The sequence below is a fragment of the Chiloscyllium plagiosum genome, chromosome 19 (genome assembly GCF_004010195.1).
Source record: "Chiloscyllium plagiosum isolate BGI_BamShark_2017 chromosome 19, ASM401019v2, whole genome shotgun sequence".
Classification (NCBI taxonomy): Eukaryota; Metazoa; Chordata; class Chondrichthyes; order Orectolobiformes; family Hemiscylliidae; genus Chiloscyllium; species Chiloscyllium plagiosum.
The window spans coordinates 576511-594360 of NC_057728.1; the positions used below are offsets into that span (position 1 = coordinate 576511).

General features: G+C 42.5%; 1 protein-coding gene across 1 annotated transcript in view; it reads left to right on the forward strand.

The window, feature by feature from the left end:
* LOC122559456 (prostaglandin F synthase 1-like) overlaps positions 1 to 15454 on the forward strand; it is a 51540-nt gene extending 36086 nt beyond the window's left edge. The window contains exons 6-9 of the mRNA XM_043708910.1: positions 26 to 135; positions 6158 to 6323; positions 10832 to 10914; positions 15284 to 15454. Coding sequence (XP_043564845.1) covers positions 26 to 135; positions 6158 to 6323; positions 10832 to 10914; positions 15284 to 15326 — 402 coding nt within the window. The 3' untranslated portion in view covers positions 15327 to 15454. The remainder of the gene's footprint in view (positions 1 to 25; positions 136 to 6157; positions 6324 to 10831; positions 10915 to 15283) is intronic.
* The last annotated feature ends 2396 nt before the right edge of the window (positions 15455 to 17850 follow it).

Consider the following 17850-nt stretch of genomic DNA (forward strand, 5'->3'; position numbering starts at 1 on the left):
ACTGTCTGCCCTTTGTTCTTTGCAGGTTGAATGTCACCCGTACTTGAACCAGAATAAACTGCTGCAATACTGTAAATCCAACAATATTGTTCTTGTGGCCTACAGTCCGTTGGGATCATCGCAAGATCCTAAGTGGTAAGTTCATCAAAAGGGGAAACTGCACTGTGCAAAGCACATTGAACTATTTCTGCAACTTTTCCCTGGGTCTGGGGAGCTGGACACCCAGAGCATTAAGAGAACTTTAAGATCTGTTTCATTTGAAAGGTCCAGGAAACTTTAAGTTTCCCCCAGCCCCACTCAGAAAGTGTACCACTTAGAATGTTTAACCATATAGTCAATCAAGGTGAAAAAAATCCCAATGACCCAGTCAACTTCTCAAATGCAATGAAGAACCTCTACTCTTGGATTTATCGCTGCATCTTGCTGGACATCCATATGAAATACGAATGGAATTAGATCAAGTGTCCTTGGAACCTCTTCATTTGTTCAGTGCAATCCAGGTTAGTCATTGGCCTCAAACCTACTTCCCTGCCAGATCCCCATATCCCTCATTTCACTGACTTAGGCTGTTTCCGTTCCACCATTTAATCTGTCCTGTTTGCAGTGCCCCTCCTGACCCTTTTCCCTTCCATTATAAGGTCACCTGCAGTATTACATTCCCTGAGTAAAAGCAAAGTACTGCGGATGTTGAACATCTGAAATAAAAGCAGAAATTGCTCGAGAAACTAAGTGCATCTGGCAGCATCTGTGAAGAGAGAAGCAGTTAACATTTTGTCACATTGAACTGAAATGTTGGCTCTGATTCTCTTGCTGTCTTCAGATGTTGCCAGATAGACAGCCCTATCCCATTAGCTGTATGCCCTCTACTCTTCCCTTCAACCACAGCCTGCCTGTATCATGACCTATAGATTCTTGCCTTACTCTTCTTGTGAAACCTTAATCATACTTGGAGAGCTGTCACTGCAGTTGAATGTAACAGTAATTTGAATTGATGGAAGAACAGAGCAACAAGTGCTTACCCTGAAGGTTCCTGAAGAAGGGCTTGTGCCTGAAACGTCGATTCTTCTGTTCCTTGGATGCTGCCTGACCTGCTGTGCTTTTCCAGCAACACATTTTCAGCTCTGATCTCCAGCATCTGCAGTCCTCACTTTCTCACAAAGTCAGGGTGGCCAAGTACATGCCTTTGAGAAACAGTCAAATATCTGAAGCCACCGTTTTCTCATTGGGACAAAATTCATTGGGAAGGCTGATTTAGTTGCAGTGAGTTGTGTTTTTAGTGAGATGCTAACGCACACAGTTAGGTATCGAGACACTGACCATCAGAAAGGCCAAACCGACTTTTGAGTTTGGGAAAGAGCTAAAATTTATGTCGACGATGAGAGTCTGAGTTCTTGACTCTCACTCAATTATGTTGACCTGACTGCAATTGTCCTGGCCTATTCCTGGTCTGGGTATCCAGGGTTAGGAGGTCTGGAGAGTAGGCCATGCCAATCCTGCAGGTCCAGCTTATCCAGCCCAGGATTAGTGGTAGATCAGACAGGAAGCTGCGCTGAGAACAGCCAGGGGTCTGGGCACTTGTGAGAAAGGGCTGATTTTCCAAGTTGGTTCGTGGTGGTCGGTGTAGAAGTTCCTCACTGAAAATCAAGGTCAATTTTTGTGGGCCACTGTTGAAGTGGGCACTATTGAAATCAGCTGTGGGTACTGGAGACAGCATGCTGGGATACAGAGAGGGTAATAATTGTGAAATCCAGAGAGCAGGATAATCAACATACAAGGATGGGAGGCAAAGGAGCATAGGAGACATGGGGTAATGCGGCAACTAGCTCACATCCTGACTCTCCAAAGCCTGTCCCATCATCAACAAGGCAAAGTCAAGAGTGTGATGGAATACTCCCTACTTGCCTGGATGGGTGCAGCTGCAACGGCTCTTGAGAAGCTTAATACCATCCAGGACAAAGCAGCCCTCTTAACTGGCACCACATCCACAAGTGTCCACTGCCTTCACCACCAACACTCAGTAGCAGCAGTATGTACTATCTATAAAATGCAGGGTAGAAATTTACCAAAGATCCTTAGACAGCGCTGATACCATCTAGAAGGACAAGGGAAGCATAACCAAGTTCTCTTCCAAACCACTCACCATCCTGTCTTGGAAATGTATTGCTGTTCACTATCGTGGGGTCAAAATCCTGAAATTTCCTTCCTCAGGGCATTGCATGTCAATCTACAGCAGGTGGACCGCAACGGTTCAAAAGGCAGCTCACCATCACCTTCTCAAGGGCAAGTAGGGATGGGCAATAAATGCTGGCCTGCCAATGTTGCTCACATGCCACGAGTAATGTAGAAAAACCATGTCTCCGTGCAATTGTGGAGTGCACAACTAATGTGGGGGTAGCCTGGCCTATAATGCAGCCTACTAGCCTTAGATGTATGGATGTGTGACCGCTAGGTTCTTTTGTCTAAAGGTCTCAGGCATGCAGAGTGTGTCCTGTACAAAAGTATGTTCACCTTCCCCAGCTTGAACTCCCAATGGATTGGGGATAGAAGATGGAGTGAAAGTGAAGGGCCTGGGCACCTCTAGATTGTCTGAGCAGCAACTTCCTTTTCTGTAGCTCCTCTGCCAAGGAGGGTTAGTCATTTAGGGGAGTTGTGGTGGGTAAAAGTGCATGAGGGATGATGTTGCAGGTAATACTGGGAATGGTAGACCATGAGCCTTGGTTTGGGTTGTGTATAGTAACAGTTAATGAGTCTGAGGTAGCAGAGACAAATGGTGCAAGATACCCTGGCGGAGCACAGAAGATCAGTACGCTTGTGGTGTTGTTGGTCATTCTTCAGGATATTGGCAAGGTCTGGTACTGTGGTCTTCTCTAGTGGTCATGAGGAAAGAGAATCACTGTCTTCTCCACCAGGATCTCCAGGTCCCTGTCAGAAAATCAGCATGCCAACTTGCTGGAACAGTGAAAGGAGATATTTGGTTGGCAGCAATTGAACTGTTTAAAATACCACCGGAATACAGTATTTAAATGACACAACGTGTTAAATACTTTACTCATTGCTGGTGAGAGCAAGTTAGTACATGATGCATACATAATAAGGTGAGCAGTGTAAAATTGTGAGGGATCTCACTCAGGCTCACAGAGGAGAATTCTCCATGGAACACTTTGTCAAATTCAACTTGTGCGAGTTACTCGAGAGAGTACATATTTCAGTATATCCTGACTCTGGGAATCTTTGCTCTGTCAAATTGCCTCGCAAGATGTAAATTATTATTTGAGAAGCTGCACATTATTGAGTTTTTTCTGAGCAAGTAGGGGCACTGGTACCAATACCACATCTGAGTGACTGAGTGTCTCGAGGCAATGAATATTGGCAGATTATCACCTCAGAAAGGGCATCCATAACTGAATCAAATGCATGTCTTCAGTCTTCATCAGGAAATGAAACCTGATTTTATTTTCTAATTGTCTCTTGTCAATCCAGTAGCATTTAAAACATAAAACATATTAACAAAATAGCAAACCAAACCACCCACCCCACCTCCACCATGCTCACTTTAACCCAAACTCCAAAGACACCATGTCTAATCTCACTCACCAGAATCCTAACTGATAATTTGTGGTTTAACTTACTCAGAGCCACTTTCATAGGAGCATTTTATCTTTGAGTTTATTTTCATTTGCAGAAAAAAAATCACATGAAAGACCATCCCAGATATTGACTGTATATTTGAAGGAGAGGGGAGCTTTGGGAAGTTCTTGGATCTTGTAGTGCCCCCTCCCATTTCCAATGCAGGTTCGACCCAAATAATCCTATCCTTTGAATGATCTTGAGCTGAGAAAAATTGGTGAGAAATACAACAAACCAGCAGCTCAAATTGCCCTTCGTTATCAGATACAGTGTGACATTATCGTTATTCCAAAGAGTTTCAATCTTAGATGGGTGAAGCAGCACAAAGAGGTAAACGTTCATCAAATAGATGCTTGTTCTTTTCGCATGAGTGCACCTGATTTCCAGCGAGGTGAGCCTTGCAAGTTTTGTCTTACAAAGCATGCAGCCAAATCAGTGTAAATTTTCTTAAGTTAGCCTATTTTTCCTAATCCACCAGTTCAGAGATGTTATTACTCACCTTTAGAGCAGGTGGAACTTGAACCCAGGTCTCTCAGTTCAGGGATTACCACTGCACCACAAGAGAGCTCAGTGCACTTTTATTAGTCTGAATGTAGCCAAGGGCAGCATCAGTTATGGAAGACTCACAAATTACAGGCCTGACTTGTTAATCTCTGGTTGATCACTTTGTTAATGCCTTTATGGTTCAGAGAAACAGGTAGTGGATATTAATTGTCTTTGAGCATATCTATAAAGAGAATCTCTGTCACTCTGAATGTGTTGGGAGGGGGACTACTGCACTCTCGCCACAAAGTAAGGTCGTAGCTTCATTCGCTGAGCTTGTGTGGTTTTCTGCAAATATTTTGTTGCCTCGCTAGGTGACATCATCAGTATGTCTTCAATAAAGCAGCACGGTGGCACAGTGGGGTGGCACGGTGGCACAGTGGTTAGCACTGCTGCCTCACTGCACCAGGGTCCCAGGTTCAATTCCCGCCTCAGGCAACTGTCTGTGTGGAGTTTGCACAATCTCCCCGTGTCTGCGTGGGTTTCCTCCGGGTGCTCCGGTTTCCTCCCACAGTCCAAAGATGTGCAGGTTAGGTGAATTGGCCATGCTAAATTGCCCGTAGTGTTAAGTGAAGGGGTAAATGTAGGGGAATGGGTCTGGGTAGGTTGCGCTTTGGCGGGTCGGTATGGACTTGTTGGGCCGAAGGGCCTGTTTCCATACTGTAAGTAATGTAATCTAAAGTGTTGATGGTCTATCCCACCTGGTATTTATATCTCTTCTTTTGGTATTTCTGGTTCTGTGTCTGAGCGGTTTGTATATGGGGTCCAGTTCAAGGTGTTTATTGTTGAGTTCTGGTTGGAGTTCCAGGCTTCAAGGAATCTGTCGCATGTCTGTGTTTTGTCTGTGCTATGATGGTTATATTGTCCCAGTTGAATTTGTGTCCTTCGTTGTCTGTGTGGTTGGATATGAAAAAGTATTGGTTGTGTCTGGCAGTGGGGAGTTGATGTACATGCACTCATATGGTCAGTTTTCTTCCTGTTTGTCCTATGCAGTGTTTTTCCCAGCCCTTGCAGGGTATCTCATAAATAATGGCTCTCAAAAAGGAATTCTCCATGAAACTCCCCACAATGAACACTTGGTCAAATGCAATTTGTGCAAGCTGCTTGAGAGAGTGCATATCTCAGTACATGATGTGGAGTAGCCACATGTAGAGAGGTTGACAGCCAAGTTCAGTACTCATGAGGATGGCCTCAACTGGGATCTTGGGTTCATGTCACACTACAGGTGACCCCACTATACTGTACACTGCAACCCAGTCTAAAAATGTCATTTCAGTTGCATGACACTGTAATCTTTTGCTCTAAATTGTGACACAGTTCCTGATGAAGAAGCAACTAGTGCTTCCAAATAAACCTGTTGGATTATAACGTGGTGTTGTGTGATTTTTAACTAGCTCAGTATATCCTGACTCTGGGAAGCTTTACTCTCTCAAATCGCCTCGCGGTGGCAAGATGTAAATTATTATATGAGAAGCTGTGCATTATTGAGTTTTTTCTGAGAAATTAGGGACACTTGTACCAATACCACATCTGAGTGACTGAGTGTGTCAAGGCGATGAATATGGGCAGGTTATCACCTCACAAAGGGCATCCATCACTGAATCAAATGCATGTCTTCAGCCTGTGCCAGGAAATGAAACCTGAGTTTATTTTCTAATTCTCTCTTGTCAATCCAGTAGCATTTAAAACATAAAACATATTAACAAAACTGAAACCATTCCCCACCTCCACCTCCACCACGCTCACCTCAACCTAAACCCCTAAGATACCATGTCTAATCTGCTCATCCAACAGCATCCTGAGGCTTTCTGGTTTAAGTTACTCAGGACCACTTTCATAGGAGTGTTTTACCTTTGAGTTTATTTTCATTTGCAACAAAAGAAATCAGATGAAAGACCATCCCAGATATCGGCTGTATATTTGAAGGAGAGTGGAGTTTTGGGAAGTTCTTGGATCTTGTAGTGCCTCTTCCTCATTTCCAATGCAGGTTCGACCCAAATAATCCCATTGTTTTGAATGATCCTGAGCTGAGAAAAATTGGTGAGAAACACAACAAAACAGCAGCTCAAATAACTCTCCGTTATCAGATACAGCGTGACATTGTCGTTATTCCAAAGAGTTTCAATCTTGGACGGATGAAGCAGAACAAAGAGGTAAAACATTCCTCGAATAGATACTTGTTCTTTTAGTTGTTTTGCACGAGTGTACCTGATTTCCAGCAAGGTGAGCCTTGTAAATTTTGTATTGCAAAGCATGCAGTCATATTTTTCCTAATCCACCAGTTCAGAGATGTTATTACTCACCTTTAGAGCAGGTGGGACTTGAACCCAGGTCTCTCAGTTCAGGGATAGTGACATTGCCACTGCACCACAAGAGGGTTCAGTGCACTTTTATTAGTCTGAACGTAGCCAAGGGCAGCATCTGTTATTGTAGACTCACAAATTACAGGCCTGACTTGTTAATCTCTGGTTGATCACTTTGTTAATGTTTTTAAGGTTCAGAGAAACAGGTATTGGATATTAATTATCTTTGTGCATATCTAAAAAGAGAATCTCTGTCACTCTCAGTGTGTTGGGAGGGGGTCTACTGCACTCTCTCCACAAAGTAAGGTCATAGCTTCATTCATCAAGCTGGTGTGGTTTTCTGCAGACGTTTTGTCACCTCACTAGGTGACATCATCAGTGTGTCTTCGATAAAGTGTTGGTGGTCTTTCCCACCTGGTATTTATATCTCTCTGTTCTTTTGGTATTTCTGGTTCTGTGTCTGAGTGGTTTGTATATGGGATCCAGTTCAAGGTGTTTATTGCTGAGTTCTGGTTGGAGTGTCAGACTTTAAGGAATTCTGTTGCGTGCCTTTGTTTAGTCTGTGCTTTGATGGTTACATTGTCCCAGTTGTATTTGTGTCCTTCATGGTCTGTGTGGTTAGAAATGAGAGAGTATTGGTCGTGTCTGGCAGTGGGGAGTTGATGTTCATGCACTCATATGGTCAGTTTTCTTCCTATTTGTCCTATGCACTGTATTTTTTTCCCAGTCCTTGCAGGGTATCTCATAAATAATGTTCATCCTGTTGGATGTTGGTGTCCGGTCTTTAACCTTTGTGACGAGCTGGTGAACGGTATTTACTGATTTAATGGGCCACTAAGATTCCTAAAGGTCTGAGTAATCAGGTAGCCATTTCTGATATTTCTTTGATGTATGGTATAGTCACTATCATGTCTGATCATGTTGTGTTTTCTTCTTTAGGTTGCATGAATATTGGAGGGTAGTGCTGTTGCAATATCTGTTTTGTTTAAATCCCTTGAATAGGTCTTCCTGTTCTGCCTTCTGAAGTTCTGGGTTGCTGCAATGTGGTCTTGCTTGTTTGGATTTAAACAAAACGGGTACCCCAAGAGCACTACCCTCGGATACTTAAGCAACAAACCGAAAGAGGAAAACACTATACAACCAGATATGAGGGTGACCATACCATACATTGAAGAAATATCAGAAATGACTACCTGATTACTCAGACCACTAAGAATCTTAGTGGCCCATAAACCAGCAAATACTGTTCACCAGCTCCTCACAAAAGTTAAAGACCTGACACCCACATCCAACAGGACGAATGTTATTTACAAGATATCTTGCAAGGACTGGGAAAAATACTACATCGGACAAACAGGACGAAAACTGACCATACGAGTGCACACATATTAACTCCCCACTGCCTGACAGGACCAATACTCTCTCATTTCCAACCACACAGTCAACAAAGGGCACAAATTCAACTGGGACAATGTAACCATCATAGCACAGACTAAACAAAGGCACGCAACGAAATTACTTGAAGCTTGGCACTCCAACTAGAACTCAGGAATAAACACCTTGAACTGTACCCCAGATACAAACCACTCAGACACAGAACCGGAACTACAAAAAAAAGCAGAGGGACATGAACACCAGGTGGGATAGACCGCCAACACTTTATTGAAGACACACTGATGATGTCACCTAGCAAGGTGACAAAACATCTGCAGAAGACCACACCAGCTCGGCGAACAAATCCATGATCTCATCCACAACCCAAGCTACAAATCTTTTCAAAAACTGTAAAAGCTACATTTATTAGTTTCTACCTGACCAGCTGGTTTGGAATCTATGTACAAACTCTCCGGCTTGTTGATCTCCAATATGAACTTGGATTTATGTAGCACCTTTAACTGGGGAGGGGCAAGTGAGAATCTCGAGACATTCAACGTGCAACAGAGGGATCCTCTATAAATAATTAGGAGCTTGACTGTTTTGCAGCTTTTCATTTTTAGATTTAACTATAGCATTTAATAGTCTTAAGTGTTACAACAGGATTGTTAACAGACTAAAATAATGGAGCCAAACCAATTAAAGCAATATCAGAGAGAATATAAAGATACATTTTAAGAAAGATCTTTGAGGAGGAAGGAGAGTTTTGGAGAGGGAACTCCAGAATTTAAGTTCTTACTTTCTGAAAGCATGGCCATCATGCACTGAAGGGAAGGGAGAATGTATGAACTGAGAGTTGTTGGAATGCAAGTTCTTTGAAAGGAAGAAGGAAGGAAGGAGATGGTATTTGAACGCCAGGGCAACAATTTTAAATTTGAGGCTTTAGTGAACAGGAAGATGAGCATAATATGATAGATTATGATGGTGATTAACTCACTAATTGACTAGTTTCATGGAGCATGGAGATTGAGACAAGGAGAGTATTGCCATAGTGGAGATGGATAGGTTTCACTTTCATAAACTGGGAGAGATAGAACTTGGGTGTATTGGAATCAAACACTTGTCAGTTATTAACCAATCTTCAATAAGTGGTTATTTCCAGTGCATAGATACAGAGTCTTGTGGTTCATGGACAGGCATGTAAAAGCTAAATTTCAGATGTTAAGATTGATAGAGACATAACTGGAGTCTTAACAAAATGTAAAGTTTACAATACATCTTACCTGGTTGTAGTGCAAGATTTAAAAATGTAATTAAAAGAGGCAAGGCAGTGTGCGAGAATAGACTAACAGTTAATATGAGAGAACCCAAAAGTCTTTTATAACACCTAAATTAGACAGCAGTATGTTTAAGCGACAGGCATGACTGAAGTACTATATGAGTACTTTACATTGGTCTTCACAATAAAAGAGACTTCCAGTATAGCAGGAGAAGCAAGAATATTGATAGGCTGTAAAGGTTAATAGGGTCTCTATCTTCAATGTAGAAAAATCAGCCGGTTTGGATTTGATAAATCCTCTTTAATAGACAGAAGTAAAAACAAAAAGGTGCAGATGCTCTGGCCCACGGTCTCCTTTGATTATGGGAGAGATGTCAGAGGATAGGAAGATTGTAAATGTTAGACCAACTCCAAACTCTATCAGAGGGATTAATCCAACAACCACAAGCCAATTTGCCAACTGTCAATTGCAAGGAACCTTGTAAGGCATTTGGAAAGGTAATGGGTAATAAATGATGGCATATTGTTACCAATGTACACTATAGCTGGATGCCAAAATTTTGAGTATAGTGAAGATTTGATAAACTTCAGTTGTGAAACTGATTCAATTGTAACTTTCCAAAATAAAGCAGATAAGTTCTTACAGTAAAATATTTACAATATTGTGGAAAGAGGTGTAATTATATAACGGTGGCATGGGCAAATAGCCCCTTCACTACCTTCTGTGCTGGATCATCTTAACCCAGTTTTCAACAGAATCAGTAAGAAATGTGTTTGTCCATGGGATATGGGTGTTGCTGCAGCATTTATTAATCATCCCTATTATCCTTGAACTGGGCGGCACGGTGGCACAGTGGTTAGCCTCACAGCGCCAGAGACCCGGGTTCAATTCCCGCCTCAGGCGACTGACTGTGTGGAGTTTGCACGTTCTCCCCGTGTCTGCGTGGGTTTCCTCCGGGTGCTCCGGTTTCCTCCCACAGACCAAAGTTCGGCGGGTCAGTGTGGACTTGTTGGGCCGAAGGGCCTGTTTCCACACTGTAATCTAATCTAATAATCTAATCAATAGCTTGCCAGGCCCTTTTAAGAGTCAAACACACTTATGGGTTTGGTGTCTCGTGCAGGTCAGACCAAATAAGGATGGCAGATATCTCTTCCTAAACCACCTTTAGTGAACTGGATTGGTCTTTACAAGAATGGTTATGTGGTTACTTGTAGACTAGCTTTTAATTCCAGATTTTCATTGATTCAAATTTCATTACTGGTTCAAATCCTACTCCAGCCATTGTCCCAGAGCATTAATCTTGGGTCTCTGGATTACTATTGAGAGAGTGGTGCTGGAAAAGCACAGCAGGTCAGGCAACATCCGAGGATGTTCAATCAGCTATCAGCACATTCCTGATGAAGGGCTTTTGCCTGAAACGTCGACTCTCCTGCTCCTTGGATGCTGCCTGACCTGCTGTGCTTTTCCAGCAACACACTCTCAACTCTAATCTCCAGCATCTGCACTCCTCACTTTCACCACCCTGGATTAGTAGCCTAGTGACAATGCCATTACACAATTGCCTCCACTTTGTTAGAGATTGATGATAGAATCACTTCTTGGTGAATGAAATGCAATGTCCAAGGATTGTTCTATGATAATGTAAAGAAAACCCAACAATTTCCTAATATGAATCTGAAAGAATTTCTTTCTGGACAAATACAGATCTTTGATTTCCAGCTGAGTGCTGAAGAAGTGAAAGCTATTGATGGAATAAACAAAAACTGCCGATACATAACTTTGAAACAGTAAGTAATATACAGAAGCGAATTGCGATGATGTGATCCTCAATATAAGGAACCCCTACTATAGAATTAATATAGTTCAGTTATTGCTGGTGGTACAGGTGAAATAATGTTAATGGCACTTTTTCAGGTTGTCTCTCTATTAAACATTTTGAACTTGAAAGTTTATGTTGATGTGTAGATTTCAGTTTGTTTAATAATTCAATCAATAGTTAACTTGCTGTGCACAAGTTGAATGGCTTGTTCCAGGATTTACCATCTTCAACCTTCACTGCCTTCGCCATCAACACACAGTATTGAGCAGCAGTGTGTACCAGCCACAAGACGCACTGCAGCAACTCACCAACACTCCTTTAAACAGTAGCTTCCAAACCTGTATCCCCTACATTCTAGAAGGACATGGCTGCAGATACATCAGAGCACCACTACCTGTTCTTCTCCAATCCACTCACCATCCTGACTTAAAGCTTCATCACCACAAACGTCATTGTCAATATGTGAAGATCCTGGAATTTCTTAGCAGCACTGTGCCTGACCCCACACACATGGACTGCAGCTCGCCACCACCTTTTCCAGGGTAATAAATACCAGCAATGCTTGCATTTCATGAACAAATGTATCGAAAAATTCCAGTTCTGCGGTAGTTTCTGGGTGCAATAATATCTTTAAGAGTCAATCCTGCTCATTATGTTCTGCACATAACTTGACTTTGCACAAAATTATAGATGTCCTTGACTAGGTTTGAACGTAATACTTGTAAAATCTCAAAAGTAGTTGAAACAAATGTGAAGTCTGCATTAGATATTCCCCCTAATTTGGCATCAGTAAATGAAATGATTCTATCCCTGATTTAATTTTTTTACTTTCATTGTCCAGCATCTTTATCCTAGAAATGAATGAATGAGAGACTGTAATACTGAAAAACATTTGCTAACTGAACCTAATAGAGTAGCCTTCTACATAACCACCATTATGTACACTTTTTCAATATTTTGAAAACCTGTTTGCTGAGTGATATTTTGGCTGTGAGTTTAATAGGGCCCCAGAGAGTAGGCTGACATATCTGGGGCACATAAATTGGGTGAGATGGCTATGAGTGAAATGTCTGCCACTTTTGGCATTTTGCCAGTGGTGTCATAGATATAGATGTCTACAGCACGGGAAAAACCCCATCAGTCCACTGAGTCTGTGCAAATCCCATTTTTCAGCACTTAGCTGTCACCTTGCATGCTTTGCCATCACAAGTATATATCTAAGAACTGACTTAGATGTTTTTGAAGGTTTCTGCCTCCACTTATAGGCAGTGAATTCCAGATTCCCACCACCCACTGGGTGAAAGAGGTTTCACTCACATCTCCTCTAAACCTTCTGATCTTTACCTTAAATCTGTGAACCCTGAATTTTAATCCCTCTGCTAAAAGCAAATGCTTATTCCAGTTTGCCCTATCGATGCCCCTCAGATAGCAATGGGCAGGGATAGATATGTGCCGCAGGGAAAGAGGTATAACTGGGGGAAAGGCAATTGTGATGCAATTAGGCAAGATTTAGAGTACATAGGATGTGGGAGGAAGCTTCAGGGGATGGGTACAATTGAAATGTGGAGCTGATTCAAGGAACAGCTACTGCGTGTTCTTGATAAGTATGTACCTGTCAGGCAGGGAGGAAGTAGTTGAGGGAGAAAGCCATGGTTTGCTAAAGTTAAAGCTCTTGTCAAGAGGAAGAAGAAAGCTTATGTGAAGGTAAGGCATGATGGCTCAGTTATGGGGCTTGAGCGTTATAAGTTAGCCAGAAAGGATCTAAAGCGAGAGCTAAGAAGAGCCAGGATGGGATATGAAAGGTTGTTGCGGATAGGTTCAAGGACAACCCTAAGGCCTTCTATAGGTACATCAGGAGTAAAAGAATGACTAGAGTAAGATTAGGGCCAATCATAGACAGTAGTGGAAAGTTGTGTATGGAATCTGAGGACATGGGGAAGCACTTAATGAATATTTTTCATCAGTATTCACATTGGAAAAGAGCAATGTTTGTGAGAATACAGAGATACAGGCTACAAGATTAGATGGAATTGAGGTTGACAAAGAGGAGGTTTTAGCAATCTTGGAAGATCTGAAAATAGATAAGACCCCTGGGCCAGATGGGATTTATCCTCGGATTCTCTGGGAAGCAGAGCCTTTGGCTTTGATCTTTATGTTATCATTGTCGACAGGAGGAGTGCCAGAAAGACTGGAGGATAGCAACTGTTCCCTTGTTTAAGGAGGGGAATAGAGACAACCCTGGTAATTATAGGCCAGTGAGCCTTTCTTTGGTTGTAGGTAAGGTGTTGGCAAAGGTTATTAGAGATAGGATTTATAATCATCTGGACAGGTATAATTTGATTAAGGATAGTCAACACGGTTTTGTAAAGGGTCGGTCGTGCCTTACTAACATTGAGTTCTTTGAGAAGGTGACAAAATAGGTGGATGAAGGTAAAGCGGCTGATGTGGTGTATATGGACATCAGTAAGGCACTTGATAAGGTTCCACACGGTAGGCTATTGCACAAAATACAGAGTTTCAGGATTGAAGGTGATTTAGCGGTTTGGATCAGAAATTGGCTAGCTGAAAGAAGACAGGGTGGTAGTTGCTGGGAAGCTCAGTTACCAGTGGTGTGCTGCAAGGATGTGTTTTGAGGCCTCTGCTGTTTGTCATTTTGATCTGGATGTGGGCGTAGAAGGATGGCTTAGTAAATTTGCAGATGACATTAAGGTAGACAGAGTTGTAGGTAGTGCCGAAGAATGTTGTGGGTTACAGAGGGACAGAGATAAGATGCAGAGTTGGACTGAGAAGTGGCAAATGGAGTTTAATTCAGAAGAAGTAACTGGAATGCAGAGTACTGGGCTAATGATAAAATTCTTGGAAGTGTAGAAGAGCAGAGAGATCTCGGTGACCAGGTGCATGAATCCCTGAAAGTTGCCACCCAGGTTGATAGAGTTGTTAAGAAGGCATATGGTGTCTTGGCGTTTATTGGTAGGGGGATTGACTTTCGGAGCCACAAGGTCATGCTTCAGCTGTACAAGACAGTGGTAAGGCCGCACATGGAGTATTGCATGCAGTTTTGGTCACCACATTGTAGGAATGATGTAGAAGCATTGGGAAGTGTTCAGGGGAGATTTACTAGGGTATGGAGGGAAGGTCTTACAAGGCGCGGCTGTGGGAACTGCAGGTTGAGAGGCGACTTAATTGAGACATACAAGATAATCAGACGGTTAGATAGGATGGACAGTGAAAGCTTTTTTCCTCGGATGGTGATGGCTAGCACGAGGGGACGTAGCTTTAAATTGAGAGGTGATAGATTTAGGACAGATATTGGGGTAGTTTCATAACTCAGAGTAGTAGGGACGTAAAATGCACTGCCTCCAACAGTAGTAGACTCGCCGATGTTAAAGCTGAAAATGTGTTGCTGGAAAAGCGCAGCAAGTCAGGCAGCATCCAGGGAACAGGAGAATCGACGTTTCGGGCATAAGCCCTTCTCCAGCCCTTTTCCAGCAACACATTTTCAGCTCTGATCTCCAGCATCTGCAGACCTCACTTTCTCCTCGCCGATGTTAAAGCCAATTACATGGGCATTGGGCATACATATGGATAATAATGGAACAGTGTAGGTTAGATGGGCATCAGATTAATTTCACAGGTCGGCGCAACATCAAGAGCCAAACGGCCTGTACTGCGCTGTAACTGTCTATGTTCTATGTAATTTTAATGCATCTCAGTCATCTAATCTAATCTAACACCATAACCACCACCACGGTTTGCTCTGCTCTAAGGAAAGCAACCCCAGTCTGTTCAATGTCTCCTCATAACTAAAAGTCTCCTTTGCAGTAAATCTCCTTTGCACATGCTCCAGTGTTATCACATCCCTCTTATAATGTGGATTCCAGAACTGCACACAATACTCTAGCTGTGGTCTAACCAACATTTTATATAGTTGCCTGCTCTTAAAATCTATGCCCCAGCCAATTAAGGTAAGTATCCCATATGCCTTCTTAACCACTTTATCCACCTGTCCAGATAACATAAGAGACTGATCGCCGTGCACACCAAGGTCTCTCTGATCCTCAGTGCTTCCCAGAGTCCTAATGTGCTAGTGCCAATTGATCACTGGAAGGCCTGTTCCCATTGCTTGCATTTTACCAGCAATGGTTGGAGAGATCATCAGGTCTAGTCTGCCAACCTTTCTGTGTACTTGGGTGAGTGGATGAAGATCTCCTCCTGATCTAGTCTTGCTCTGGACCCATTCTTTCCCCCTCCCTAGCCCCTAGTGGAAAATCATGTCTCAGCTGAAAGACCCATTTTAAGCATGTTTAGCTGCTTCCATTTTTTTTGTTTCATCCCAGGTTGATTGACCACCCTAAATATCCATTCCATGATGAATATTAATACGATCTGCAAGTAATGGGATGTTTCAGTGATGCAACGATACTATGTGGATATGTCAAGAGCAAATCTTAAATACCCTGAAGAAAATGTTTTGATAAAGATCAATAAAGTCTGAGTATTGTTAGAAATTTTATGGCAAGTGTTTTTATTTGATGGTCAATGTGTTCACCATGTATTATCTCATCTTTCTGTTTCTCTTTGCCCATTCTATATCTGAAGTGTTCTCTGCTCTTTTCCTGTTTTCGCATCCTAACTATGCTCATTTTAGAGCATTCATACAGACATCAAGAAGGCCCCCTTTGCAACACAATCCAAATGGGTCGTGCCCGAGGTGTAACAGAGTATACTACTGCTAAATTATAACTCCTCATTCTTTAGTTTGAAGGGAACATAGATCAAATTATGTTTGATAAATTTACTTGAGTTCTTTGAGAATATTAGTGCGTTTTTGAGAATATATTGTTGGTAATACATATTGAGAATATAGAGTTGATAAAGAGAAACTGGTAGATCTAGTGTATTTGGATTTTCATATGGAAGTAACATGGCTCATAAAATCAGGATACAGCAAAAAAAAGTTTCATTTTAGCAGCTGTCTTCCCTGAAGGACGTTCATCAGATTGAAGGTCCTTTGGTTGATGTTTTGAGGCACCTATCTGATTCAGCATGGAAGACCTCCACTGTGAAAGAATTTCAGGAGGATTAAGTCTCCTCCAGTATAGACAGATGGCTTGGTTTGCTAGGAACAAAAACCCGAGCAAGGGACATCCCAAGAGACGAAGGGATGACAGGGCTTGGAGTGTGGGGTTAGGTAAAGATCATGGAAGGAGGTGTTCAGGCTCTAAAATTAACGGCCTTAGTATTCAGTCTTGAAGGCTGCAGGGTCCCCAAGAGGAAAAGGAGATGGTGTTCTTCTAGCTTGTGCTCAGCTTCACTGGAGCACTACAACAGGCTAGAGACAGACATTGACCAGGGAACATGGCGATGCATTGAATTGGCAAGCAACCAGAAGCTCAGGGTCATGTTTGTGGAGAAAACATCGGGGTATCACAAAATGGTTGCCTGGTTTGCGTTTCCTCATCCCCAAACTGAGAGCAGCAAGTATTGTAGACTAGATTGAGTGAAGTGCAGGTAAATTGTAGACAGGGAGAATGTGGGTTAGGGCAAAATGGTATGGGAGATGGGTCAGTTTTGAAGAAATGTCACTGGATTCAAAAACGTAACTCTGCTTTCTCCCAACAGATGCTGCTGAGTTTCTCCAGCAATTTCTGTTTGTGTTTCCGCTCTCAAGTTGTCTGCGAAGAGCACCTCCCAAATTTCAAATGAAGGTGAATAGGCTGCCAAGGTCCAAAAGAAGTCAGGCTAAAACTCAGACATTTTACTATGGCAATGCTCATCTGATAAGCAATCTCCTTCAGATGGAGACAAGTAAGGTCCCTCTCTGACTGAAGTTGTTCTCAAACAATACATATGGGAGCACATTTGAAATCCTATGATAAACCCTGTGATTGCCCTGATTGAACTGCCAAGGCATTTTGGCAATTAACCAGCTAGCTGTTGCGAGGATTGGTCTATTTTGTTCTCTACTAGAGTCTCAGAAATTTGGAGTGTGAATGTGGATCAAAGTGGGTTAATATGCAGATGCAGCAGATAATTTGAAAGAGAAATGGTATATTGGCCTTCATTCAAAGGTGATGGAGTATACAAGTGGGGATGTCTTGCTACAACAGTAGAGGGCATGAGTGAGCTGGATCCGAAATATGTGTACAGTTTTAGTCTCATCGCTTAAGGAGGGACTGATTTTTTTTCCCTAATCAACCTATTCAGAAATATTACATAGTCCTGCAACAGATGGGACTTGAATCCAGACCTCCTGGTAGAGGCTGGTACAATTTCAACATTTAGAAGGCATTTGGATGGGTAGATGAATAGGAAGGGTTTGGAGGGATATGGGCCAGGTGCTGGCAGGTGGGACTAGATTGGGTTGGCATATCTGGTCGGCATGGACGGGTTGGACCGAAGGGTCTGTTTCCAGCTGTACATCTCTATGACTCTATGACACCACCACTGTGCTACAAGGGTCCCTGTAGCTACCTATTAGGGTGGTTCAATTTTGAACCTGTTGAGACATCTTGTGACACATCTCTAGAATCAAAAGGTCATACAGCACGGAAACAGACCATTCAGTCCAACTCAAGGCTGACCATTATCTCAAATTAAACTAGTCCCACCTGCCTGCCTCTGGCCATATCCCTCCAACCCTTTCCTATTTTAGATATCCATCCAAATATCTTTTAAACCTTGTAATTGTACCTGCAGTTATAGTCATAGAGATGTACAGCAAGGAGCAGACCCTTCGATCCAACTTGTTTATGCTGACCAGATATCCAAACCTAGGGTCTAGATTAGAGTGATGCTGGAAAAGCACAGCAGATCAGGCAGCATCCAAGGAACAGGAAAATTGATGTTTCGGGCAAAAGCCCTTCATCAGGAATAGAGGCAGGGTGCCTGCAGGGTGGAGAGA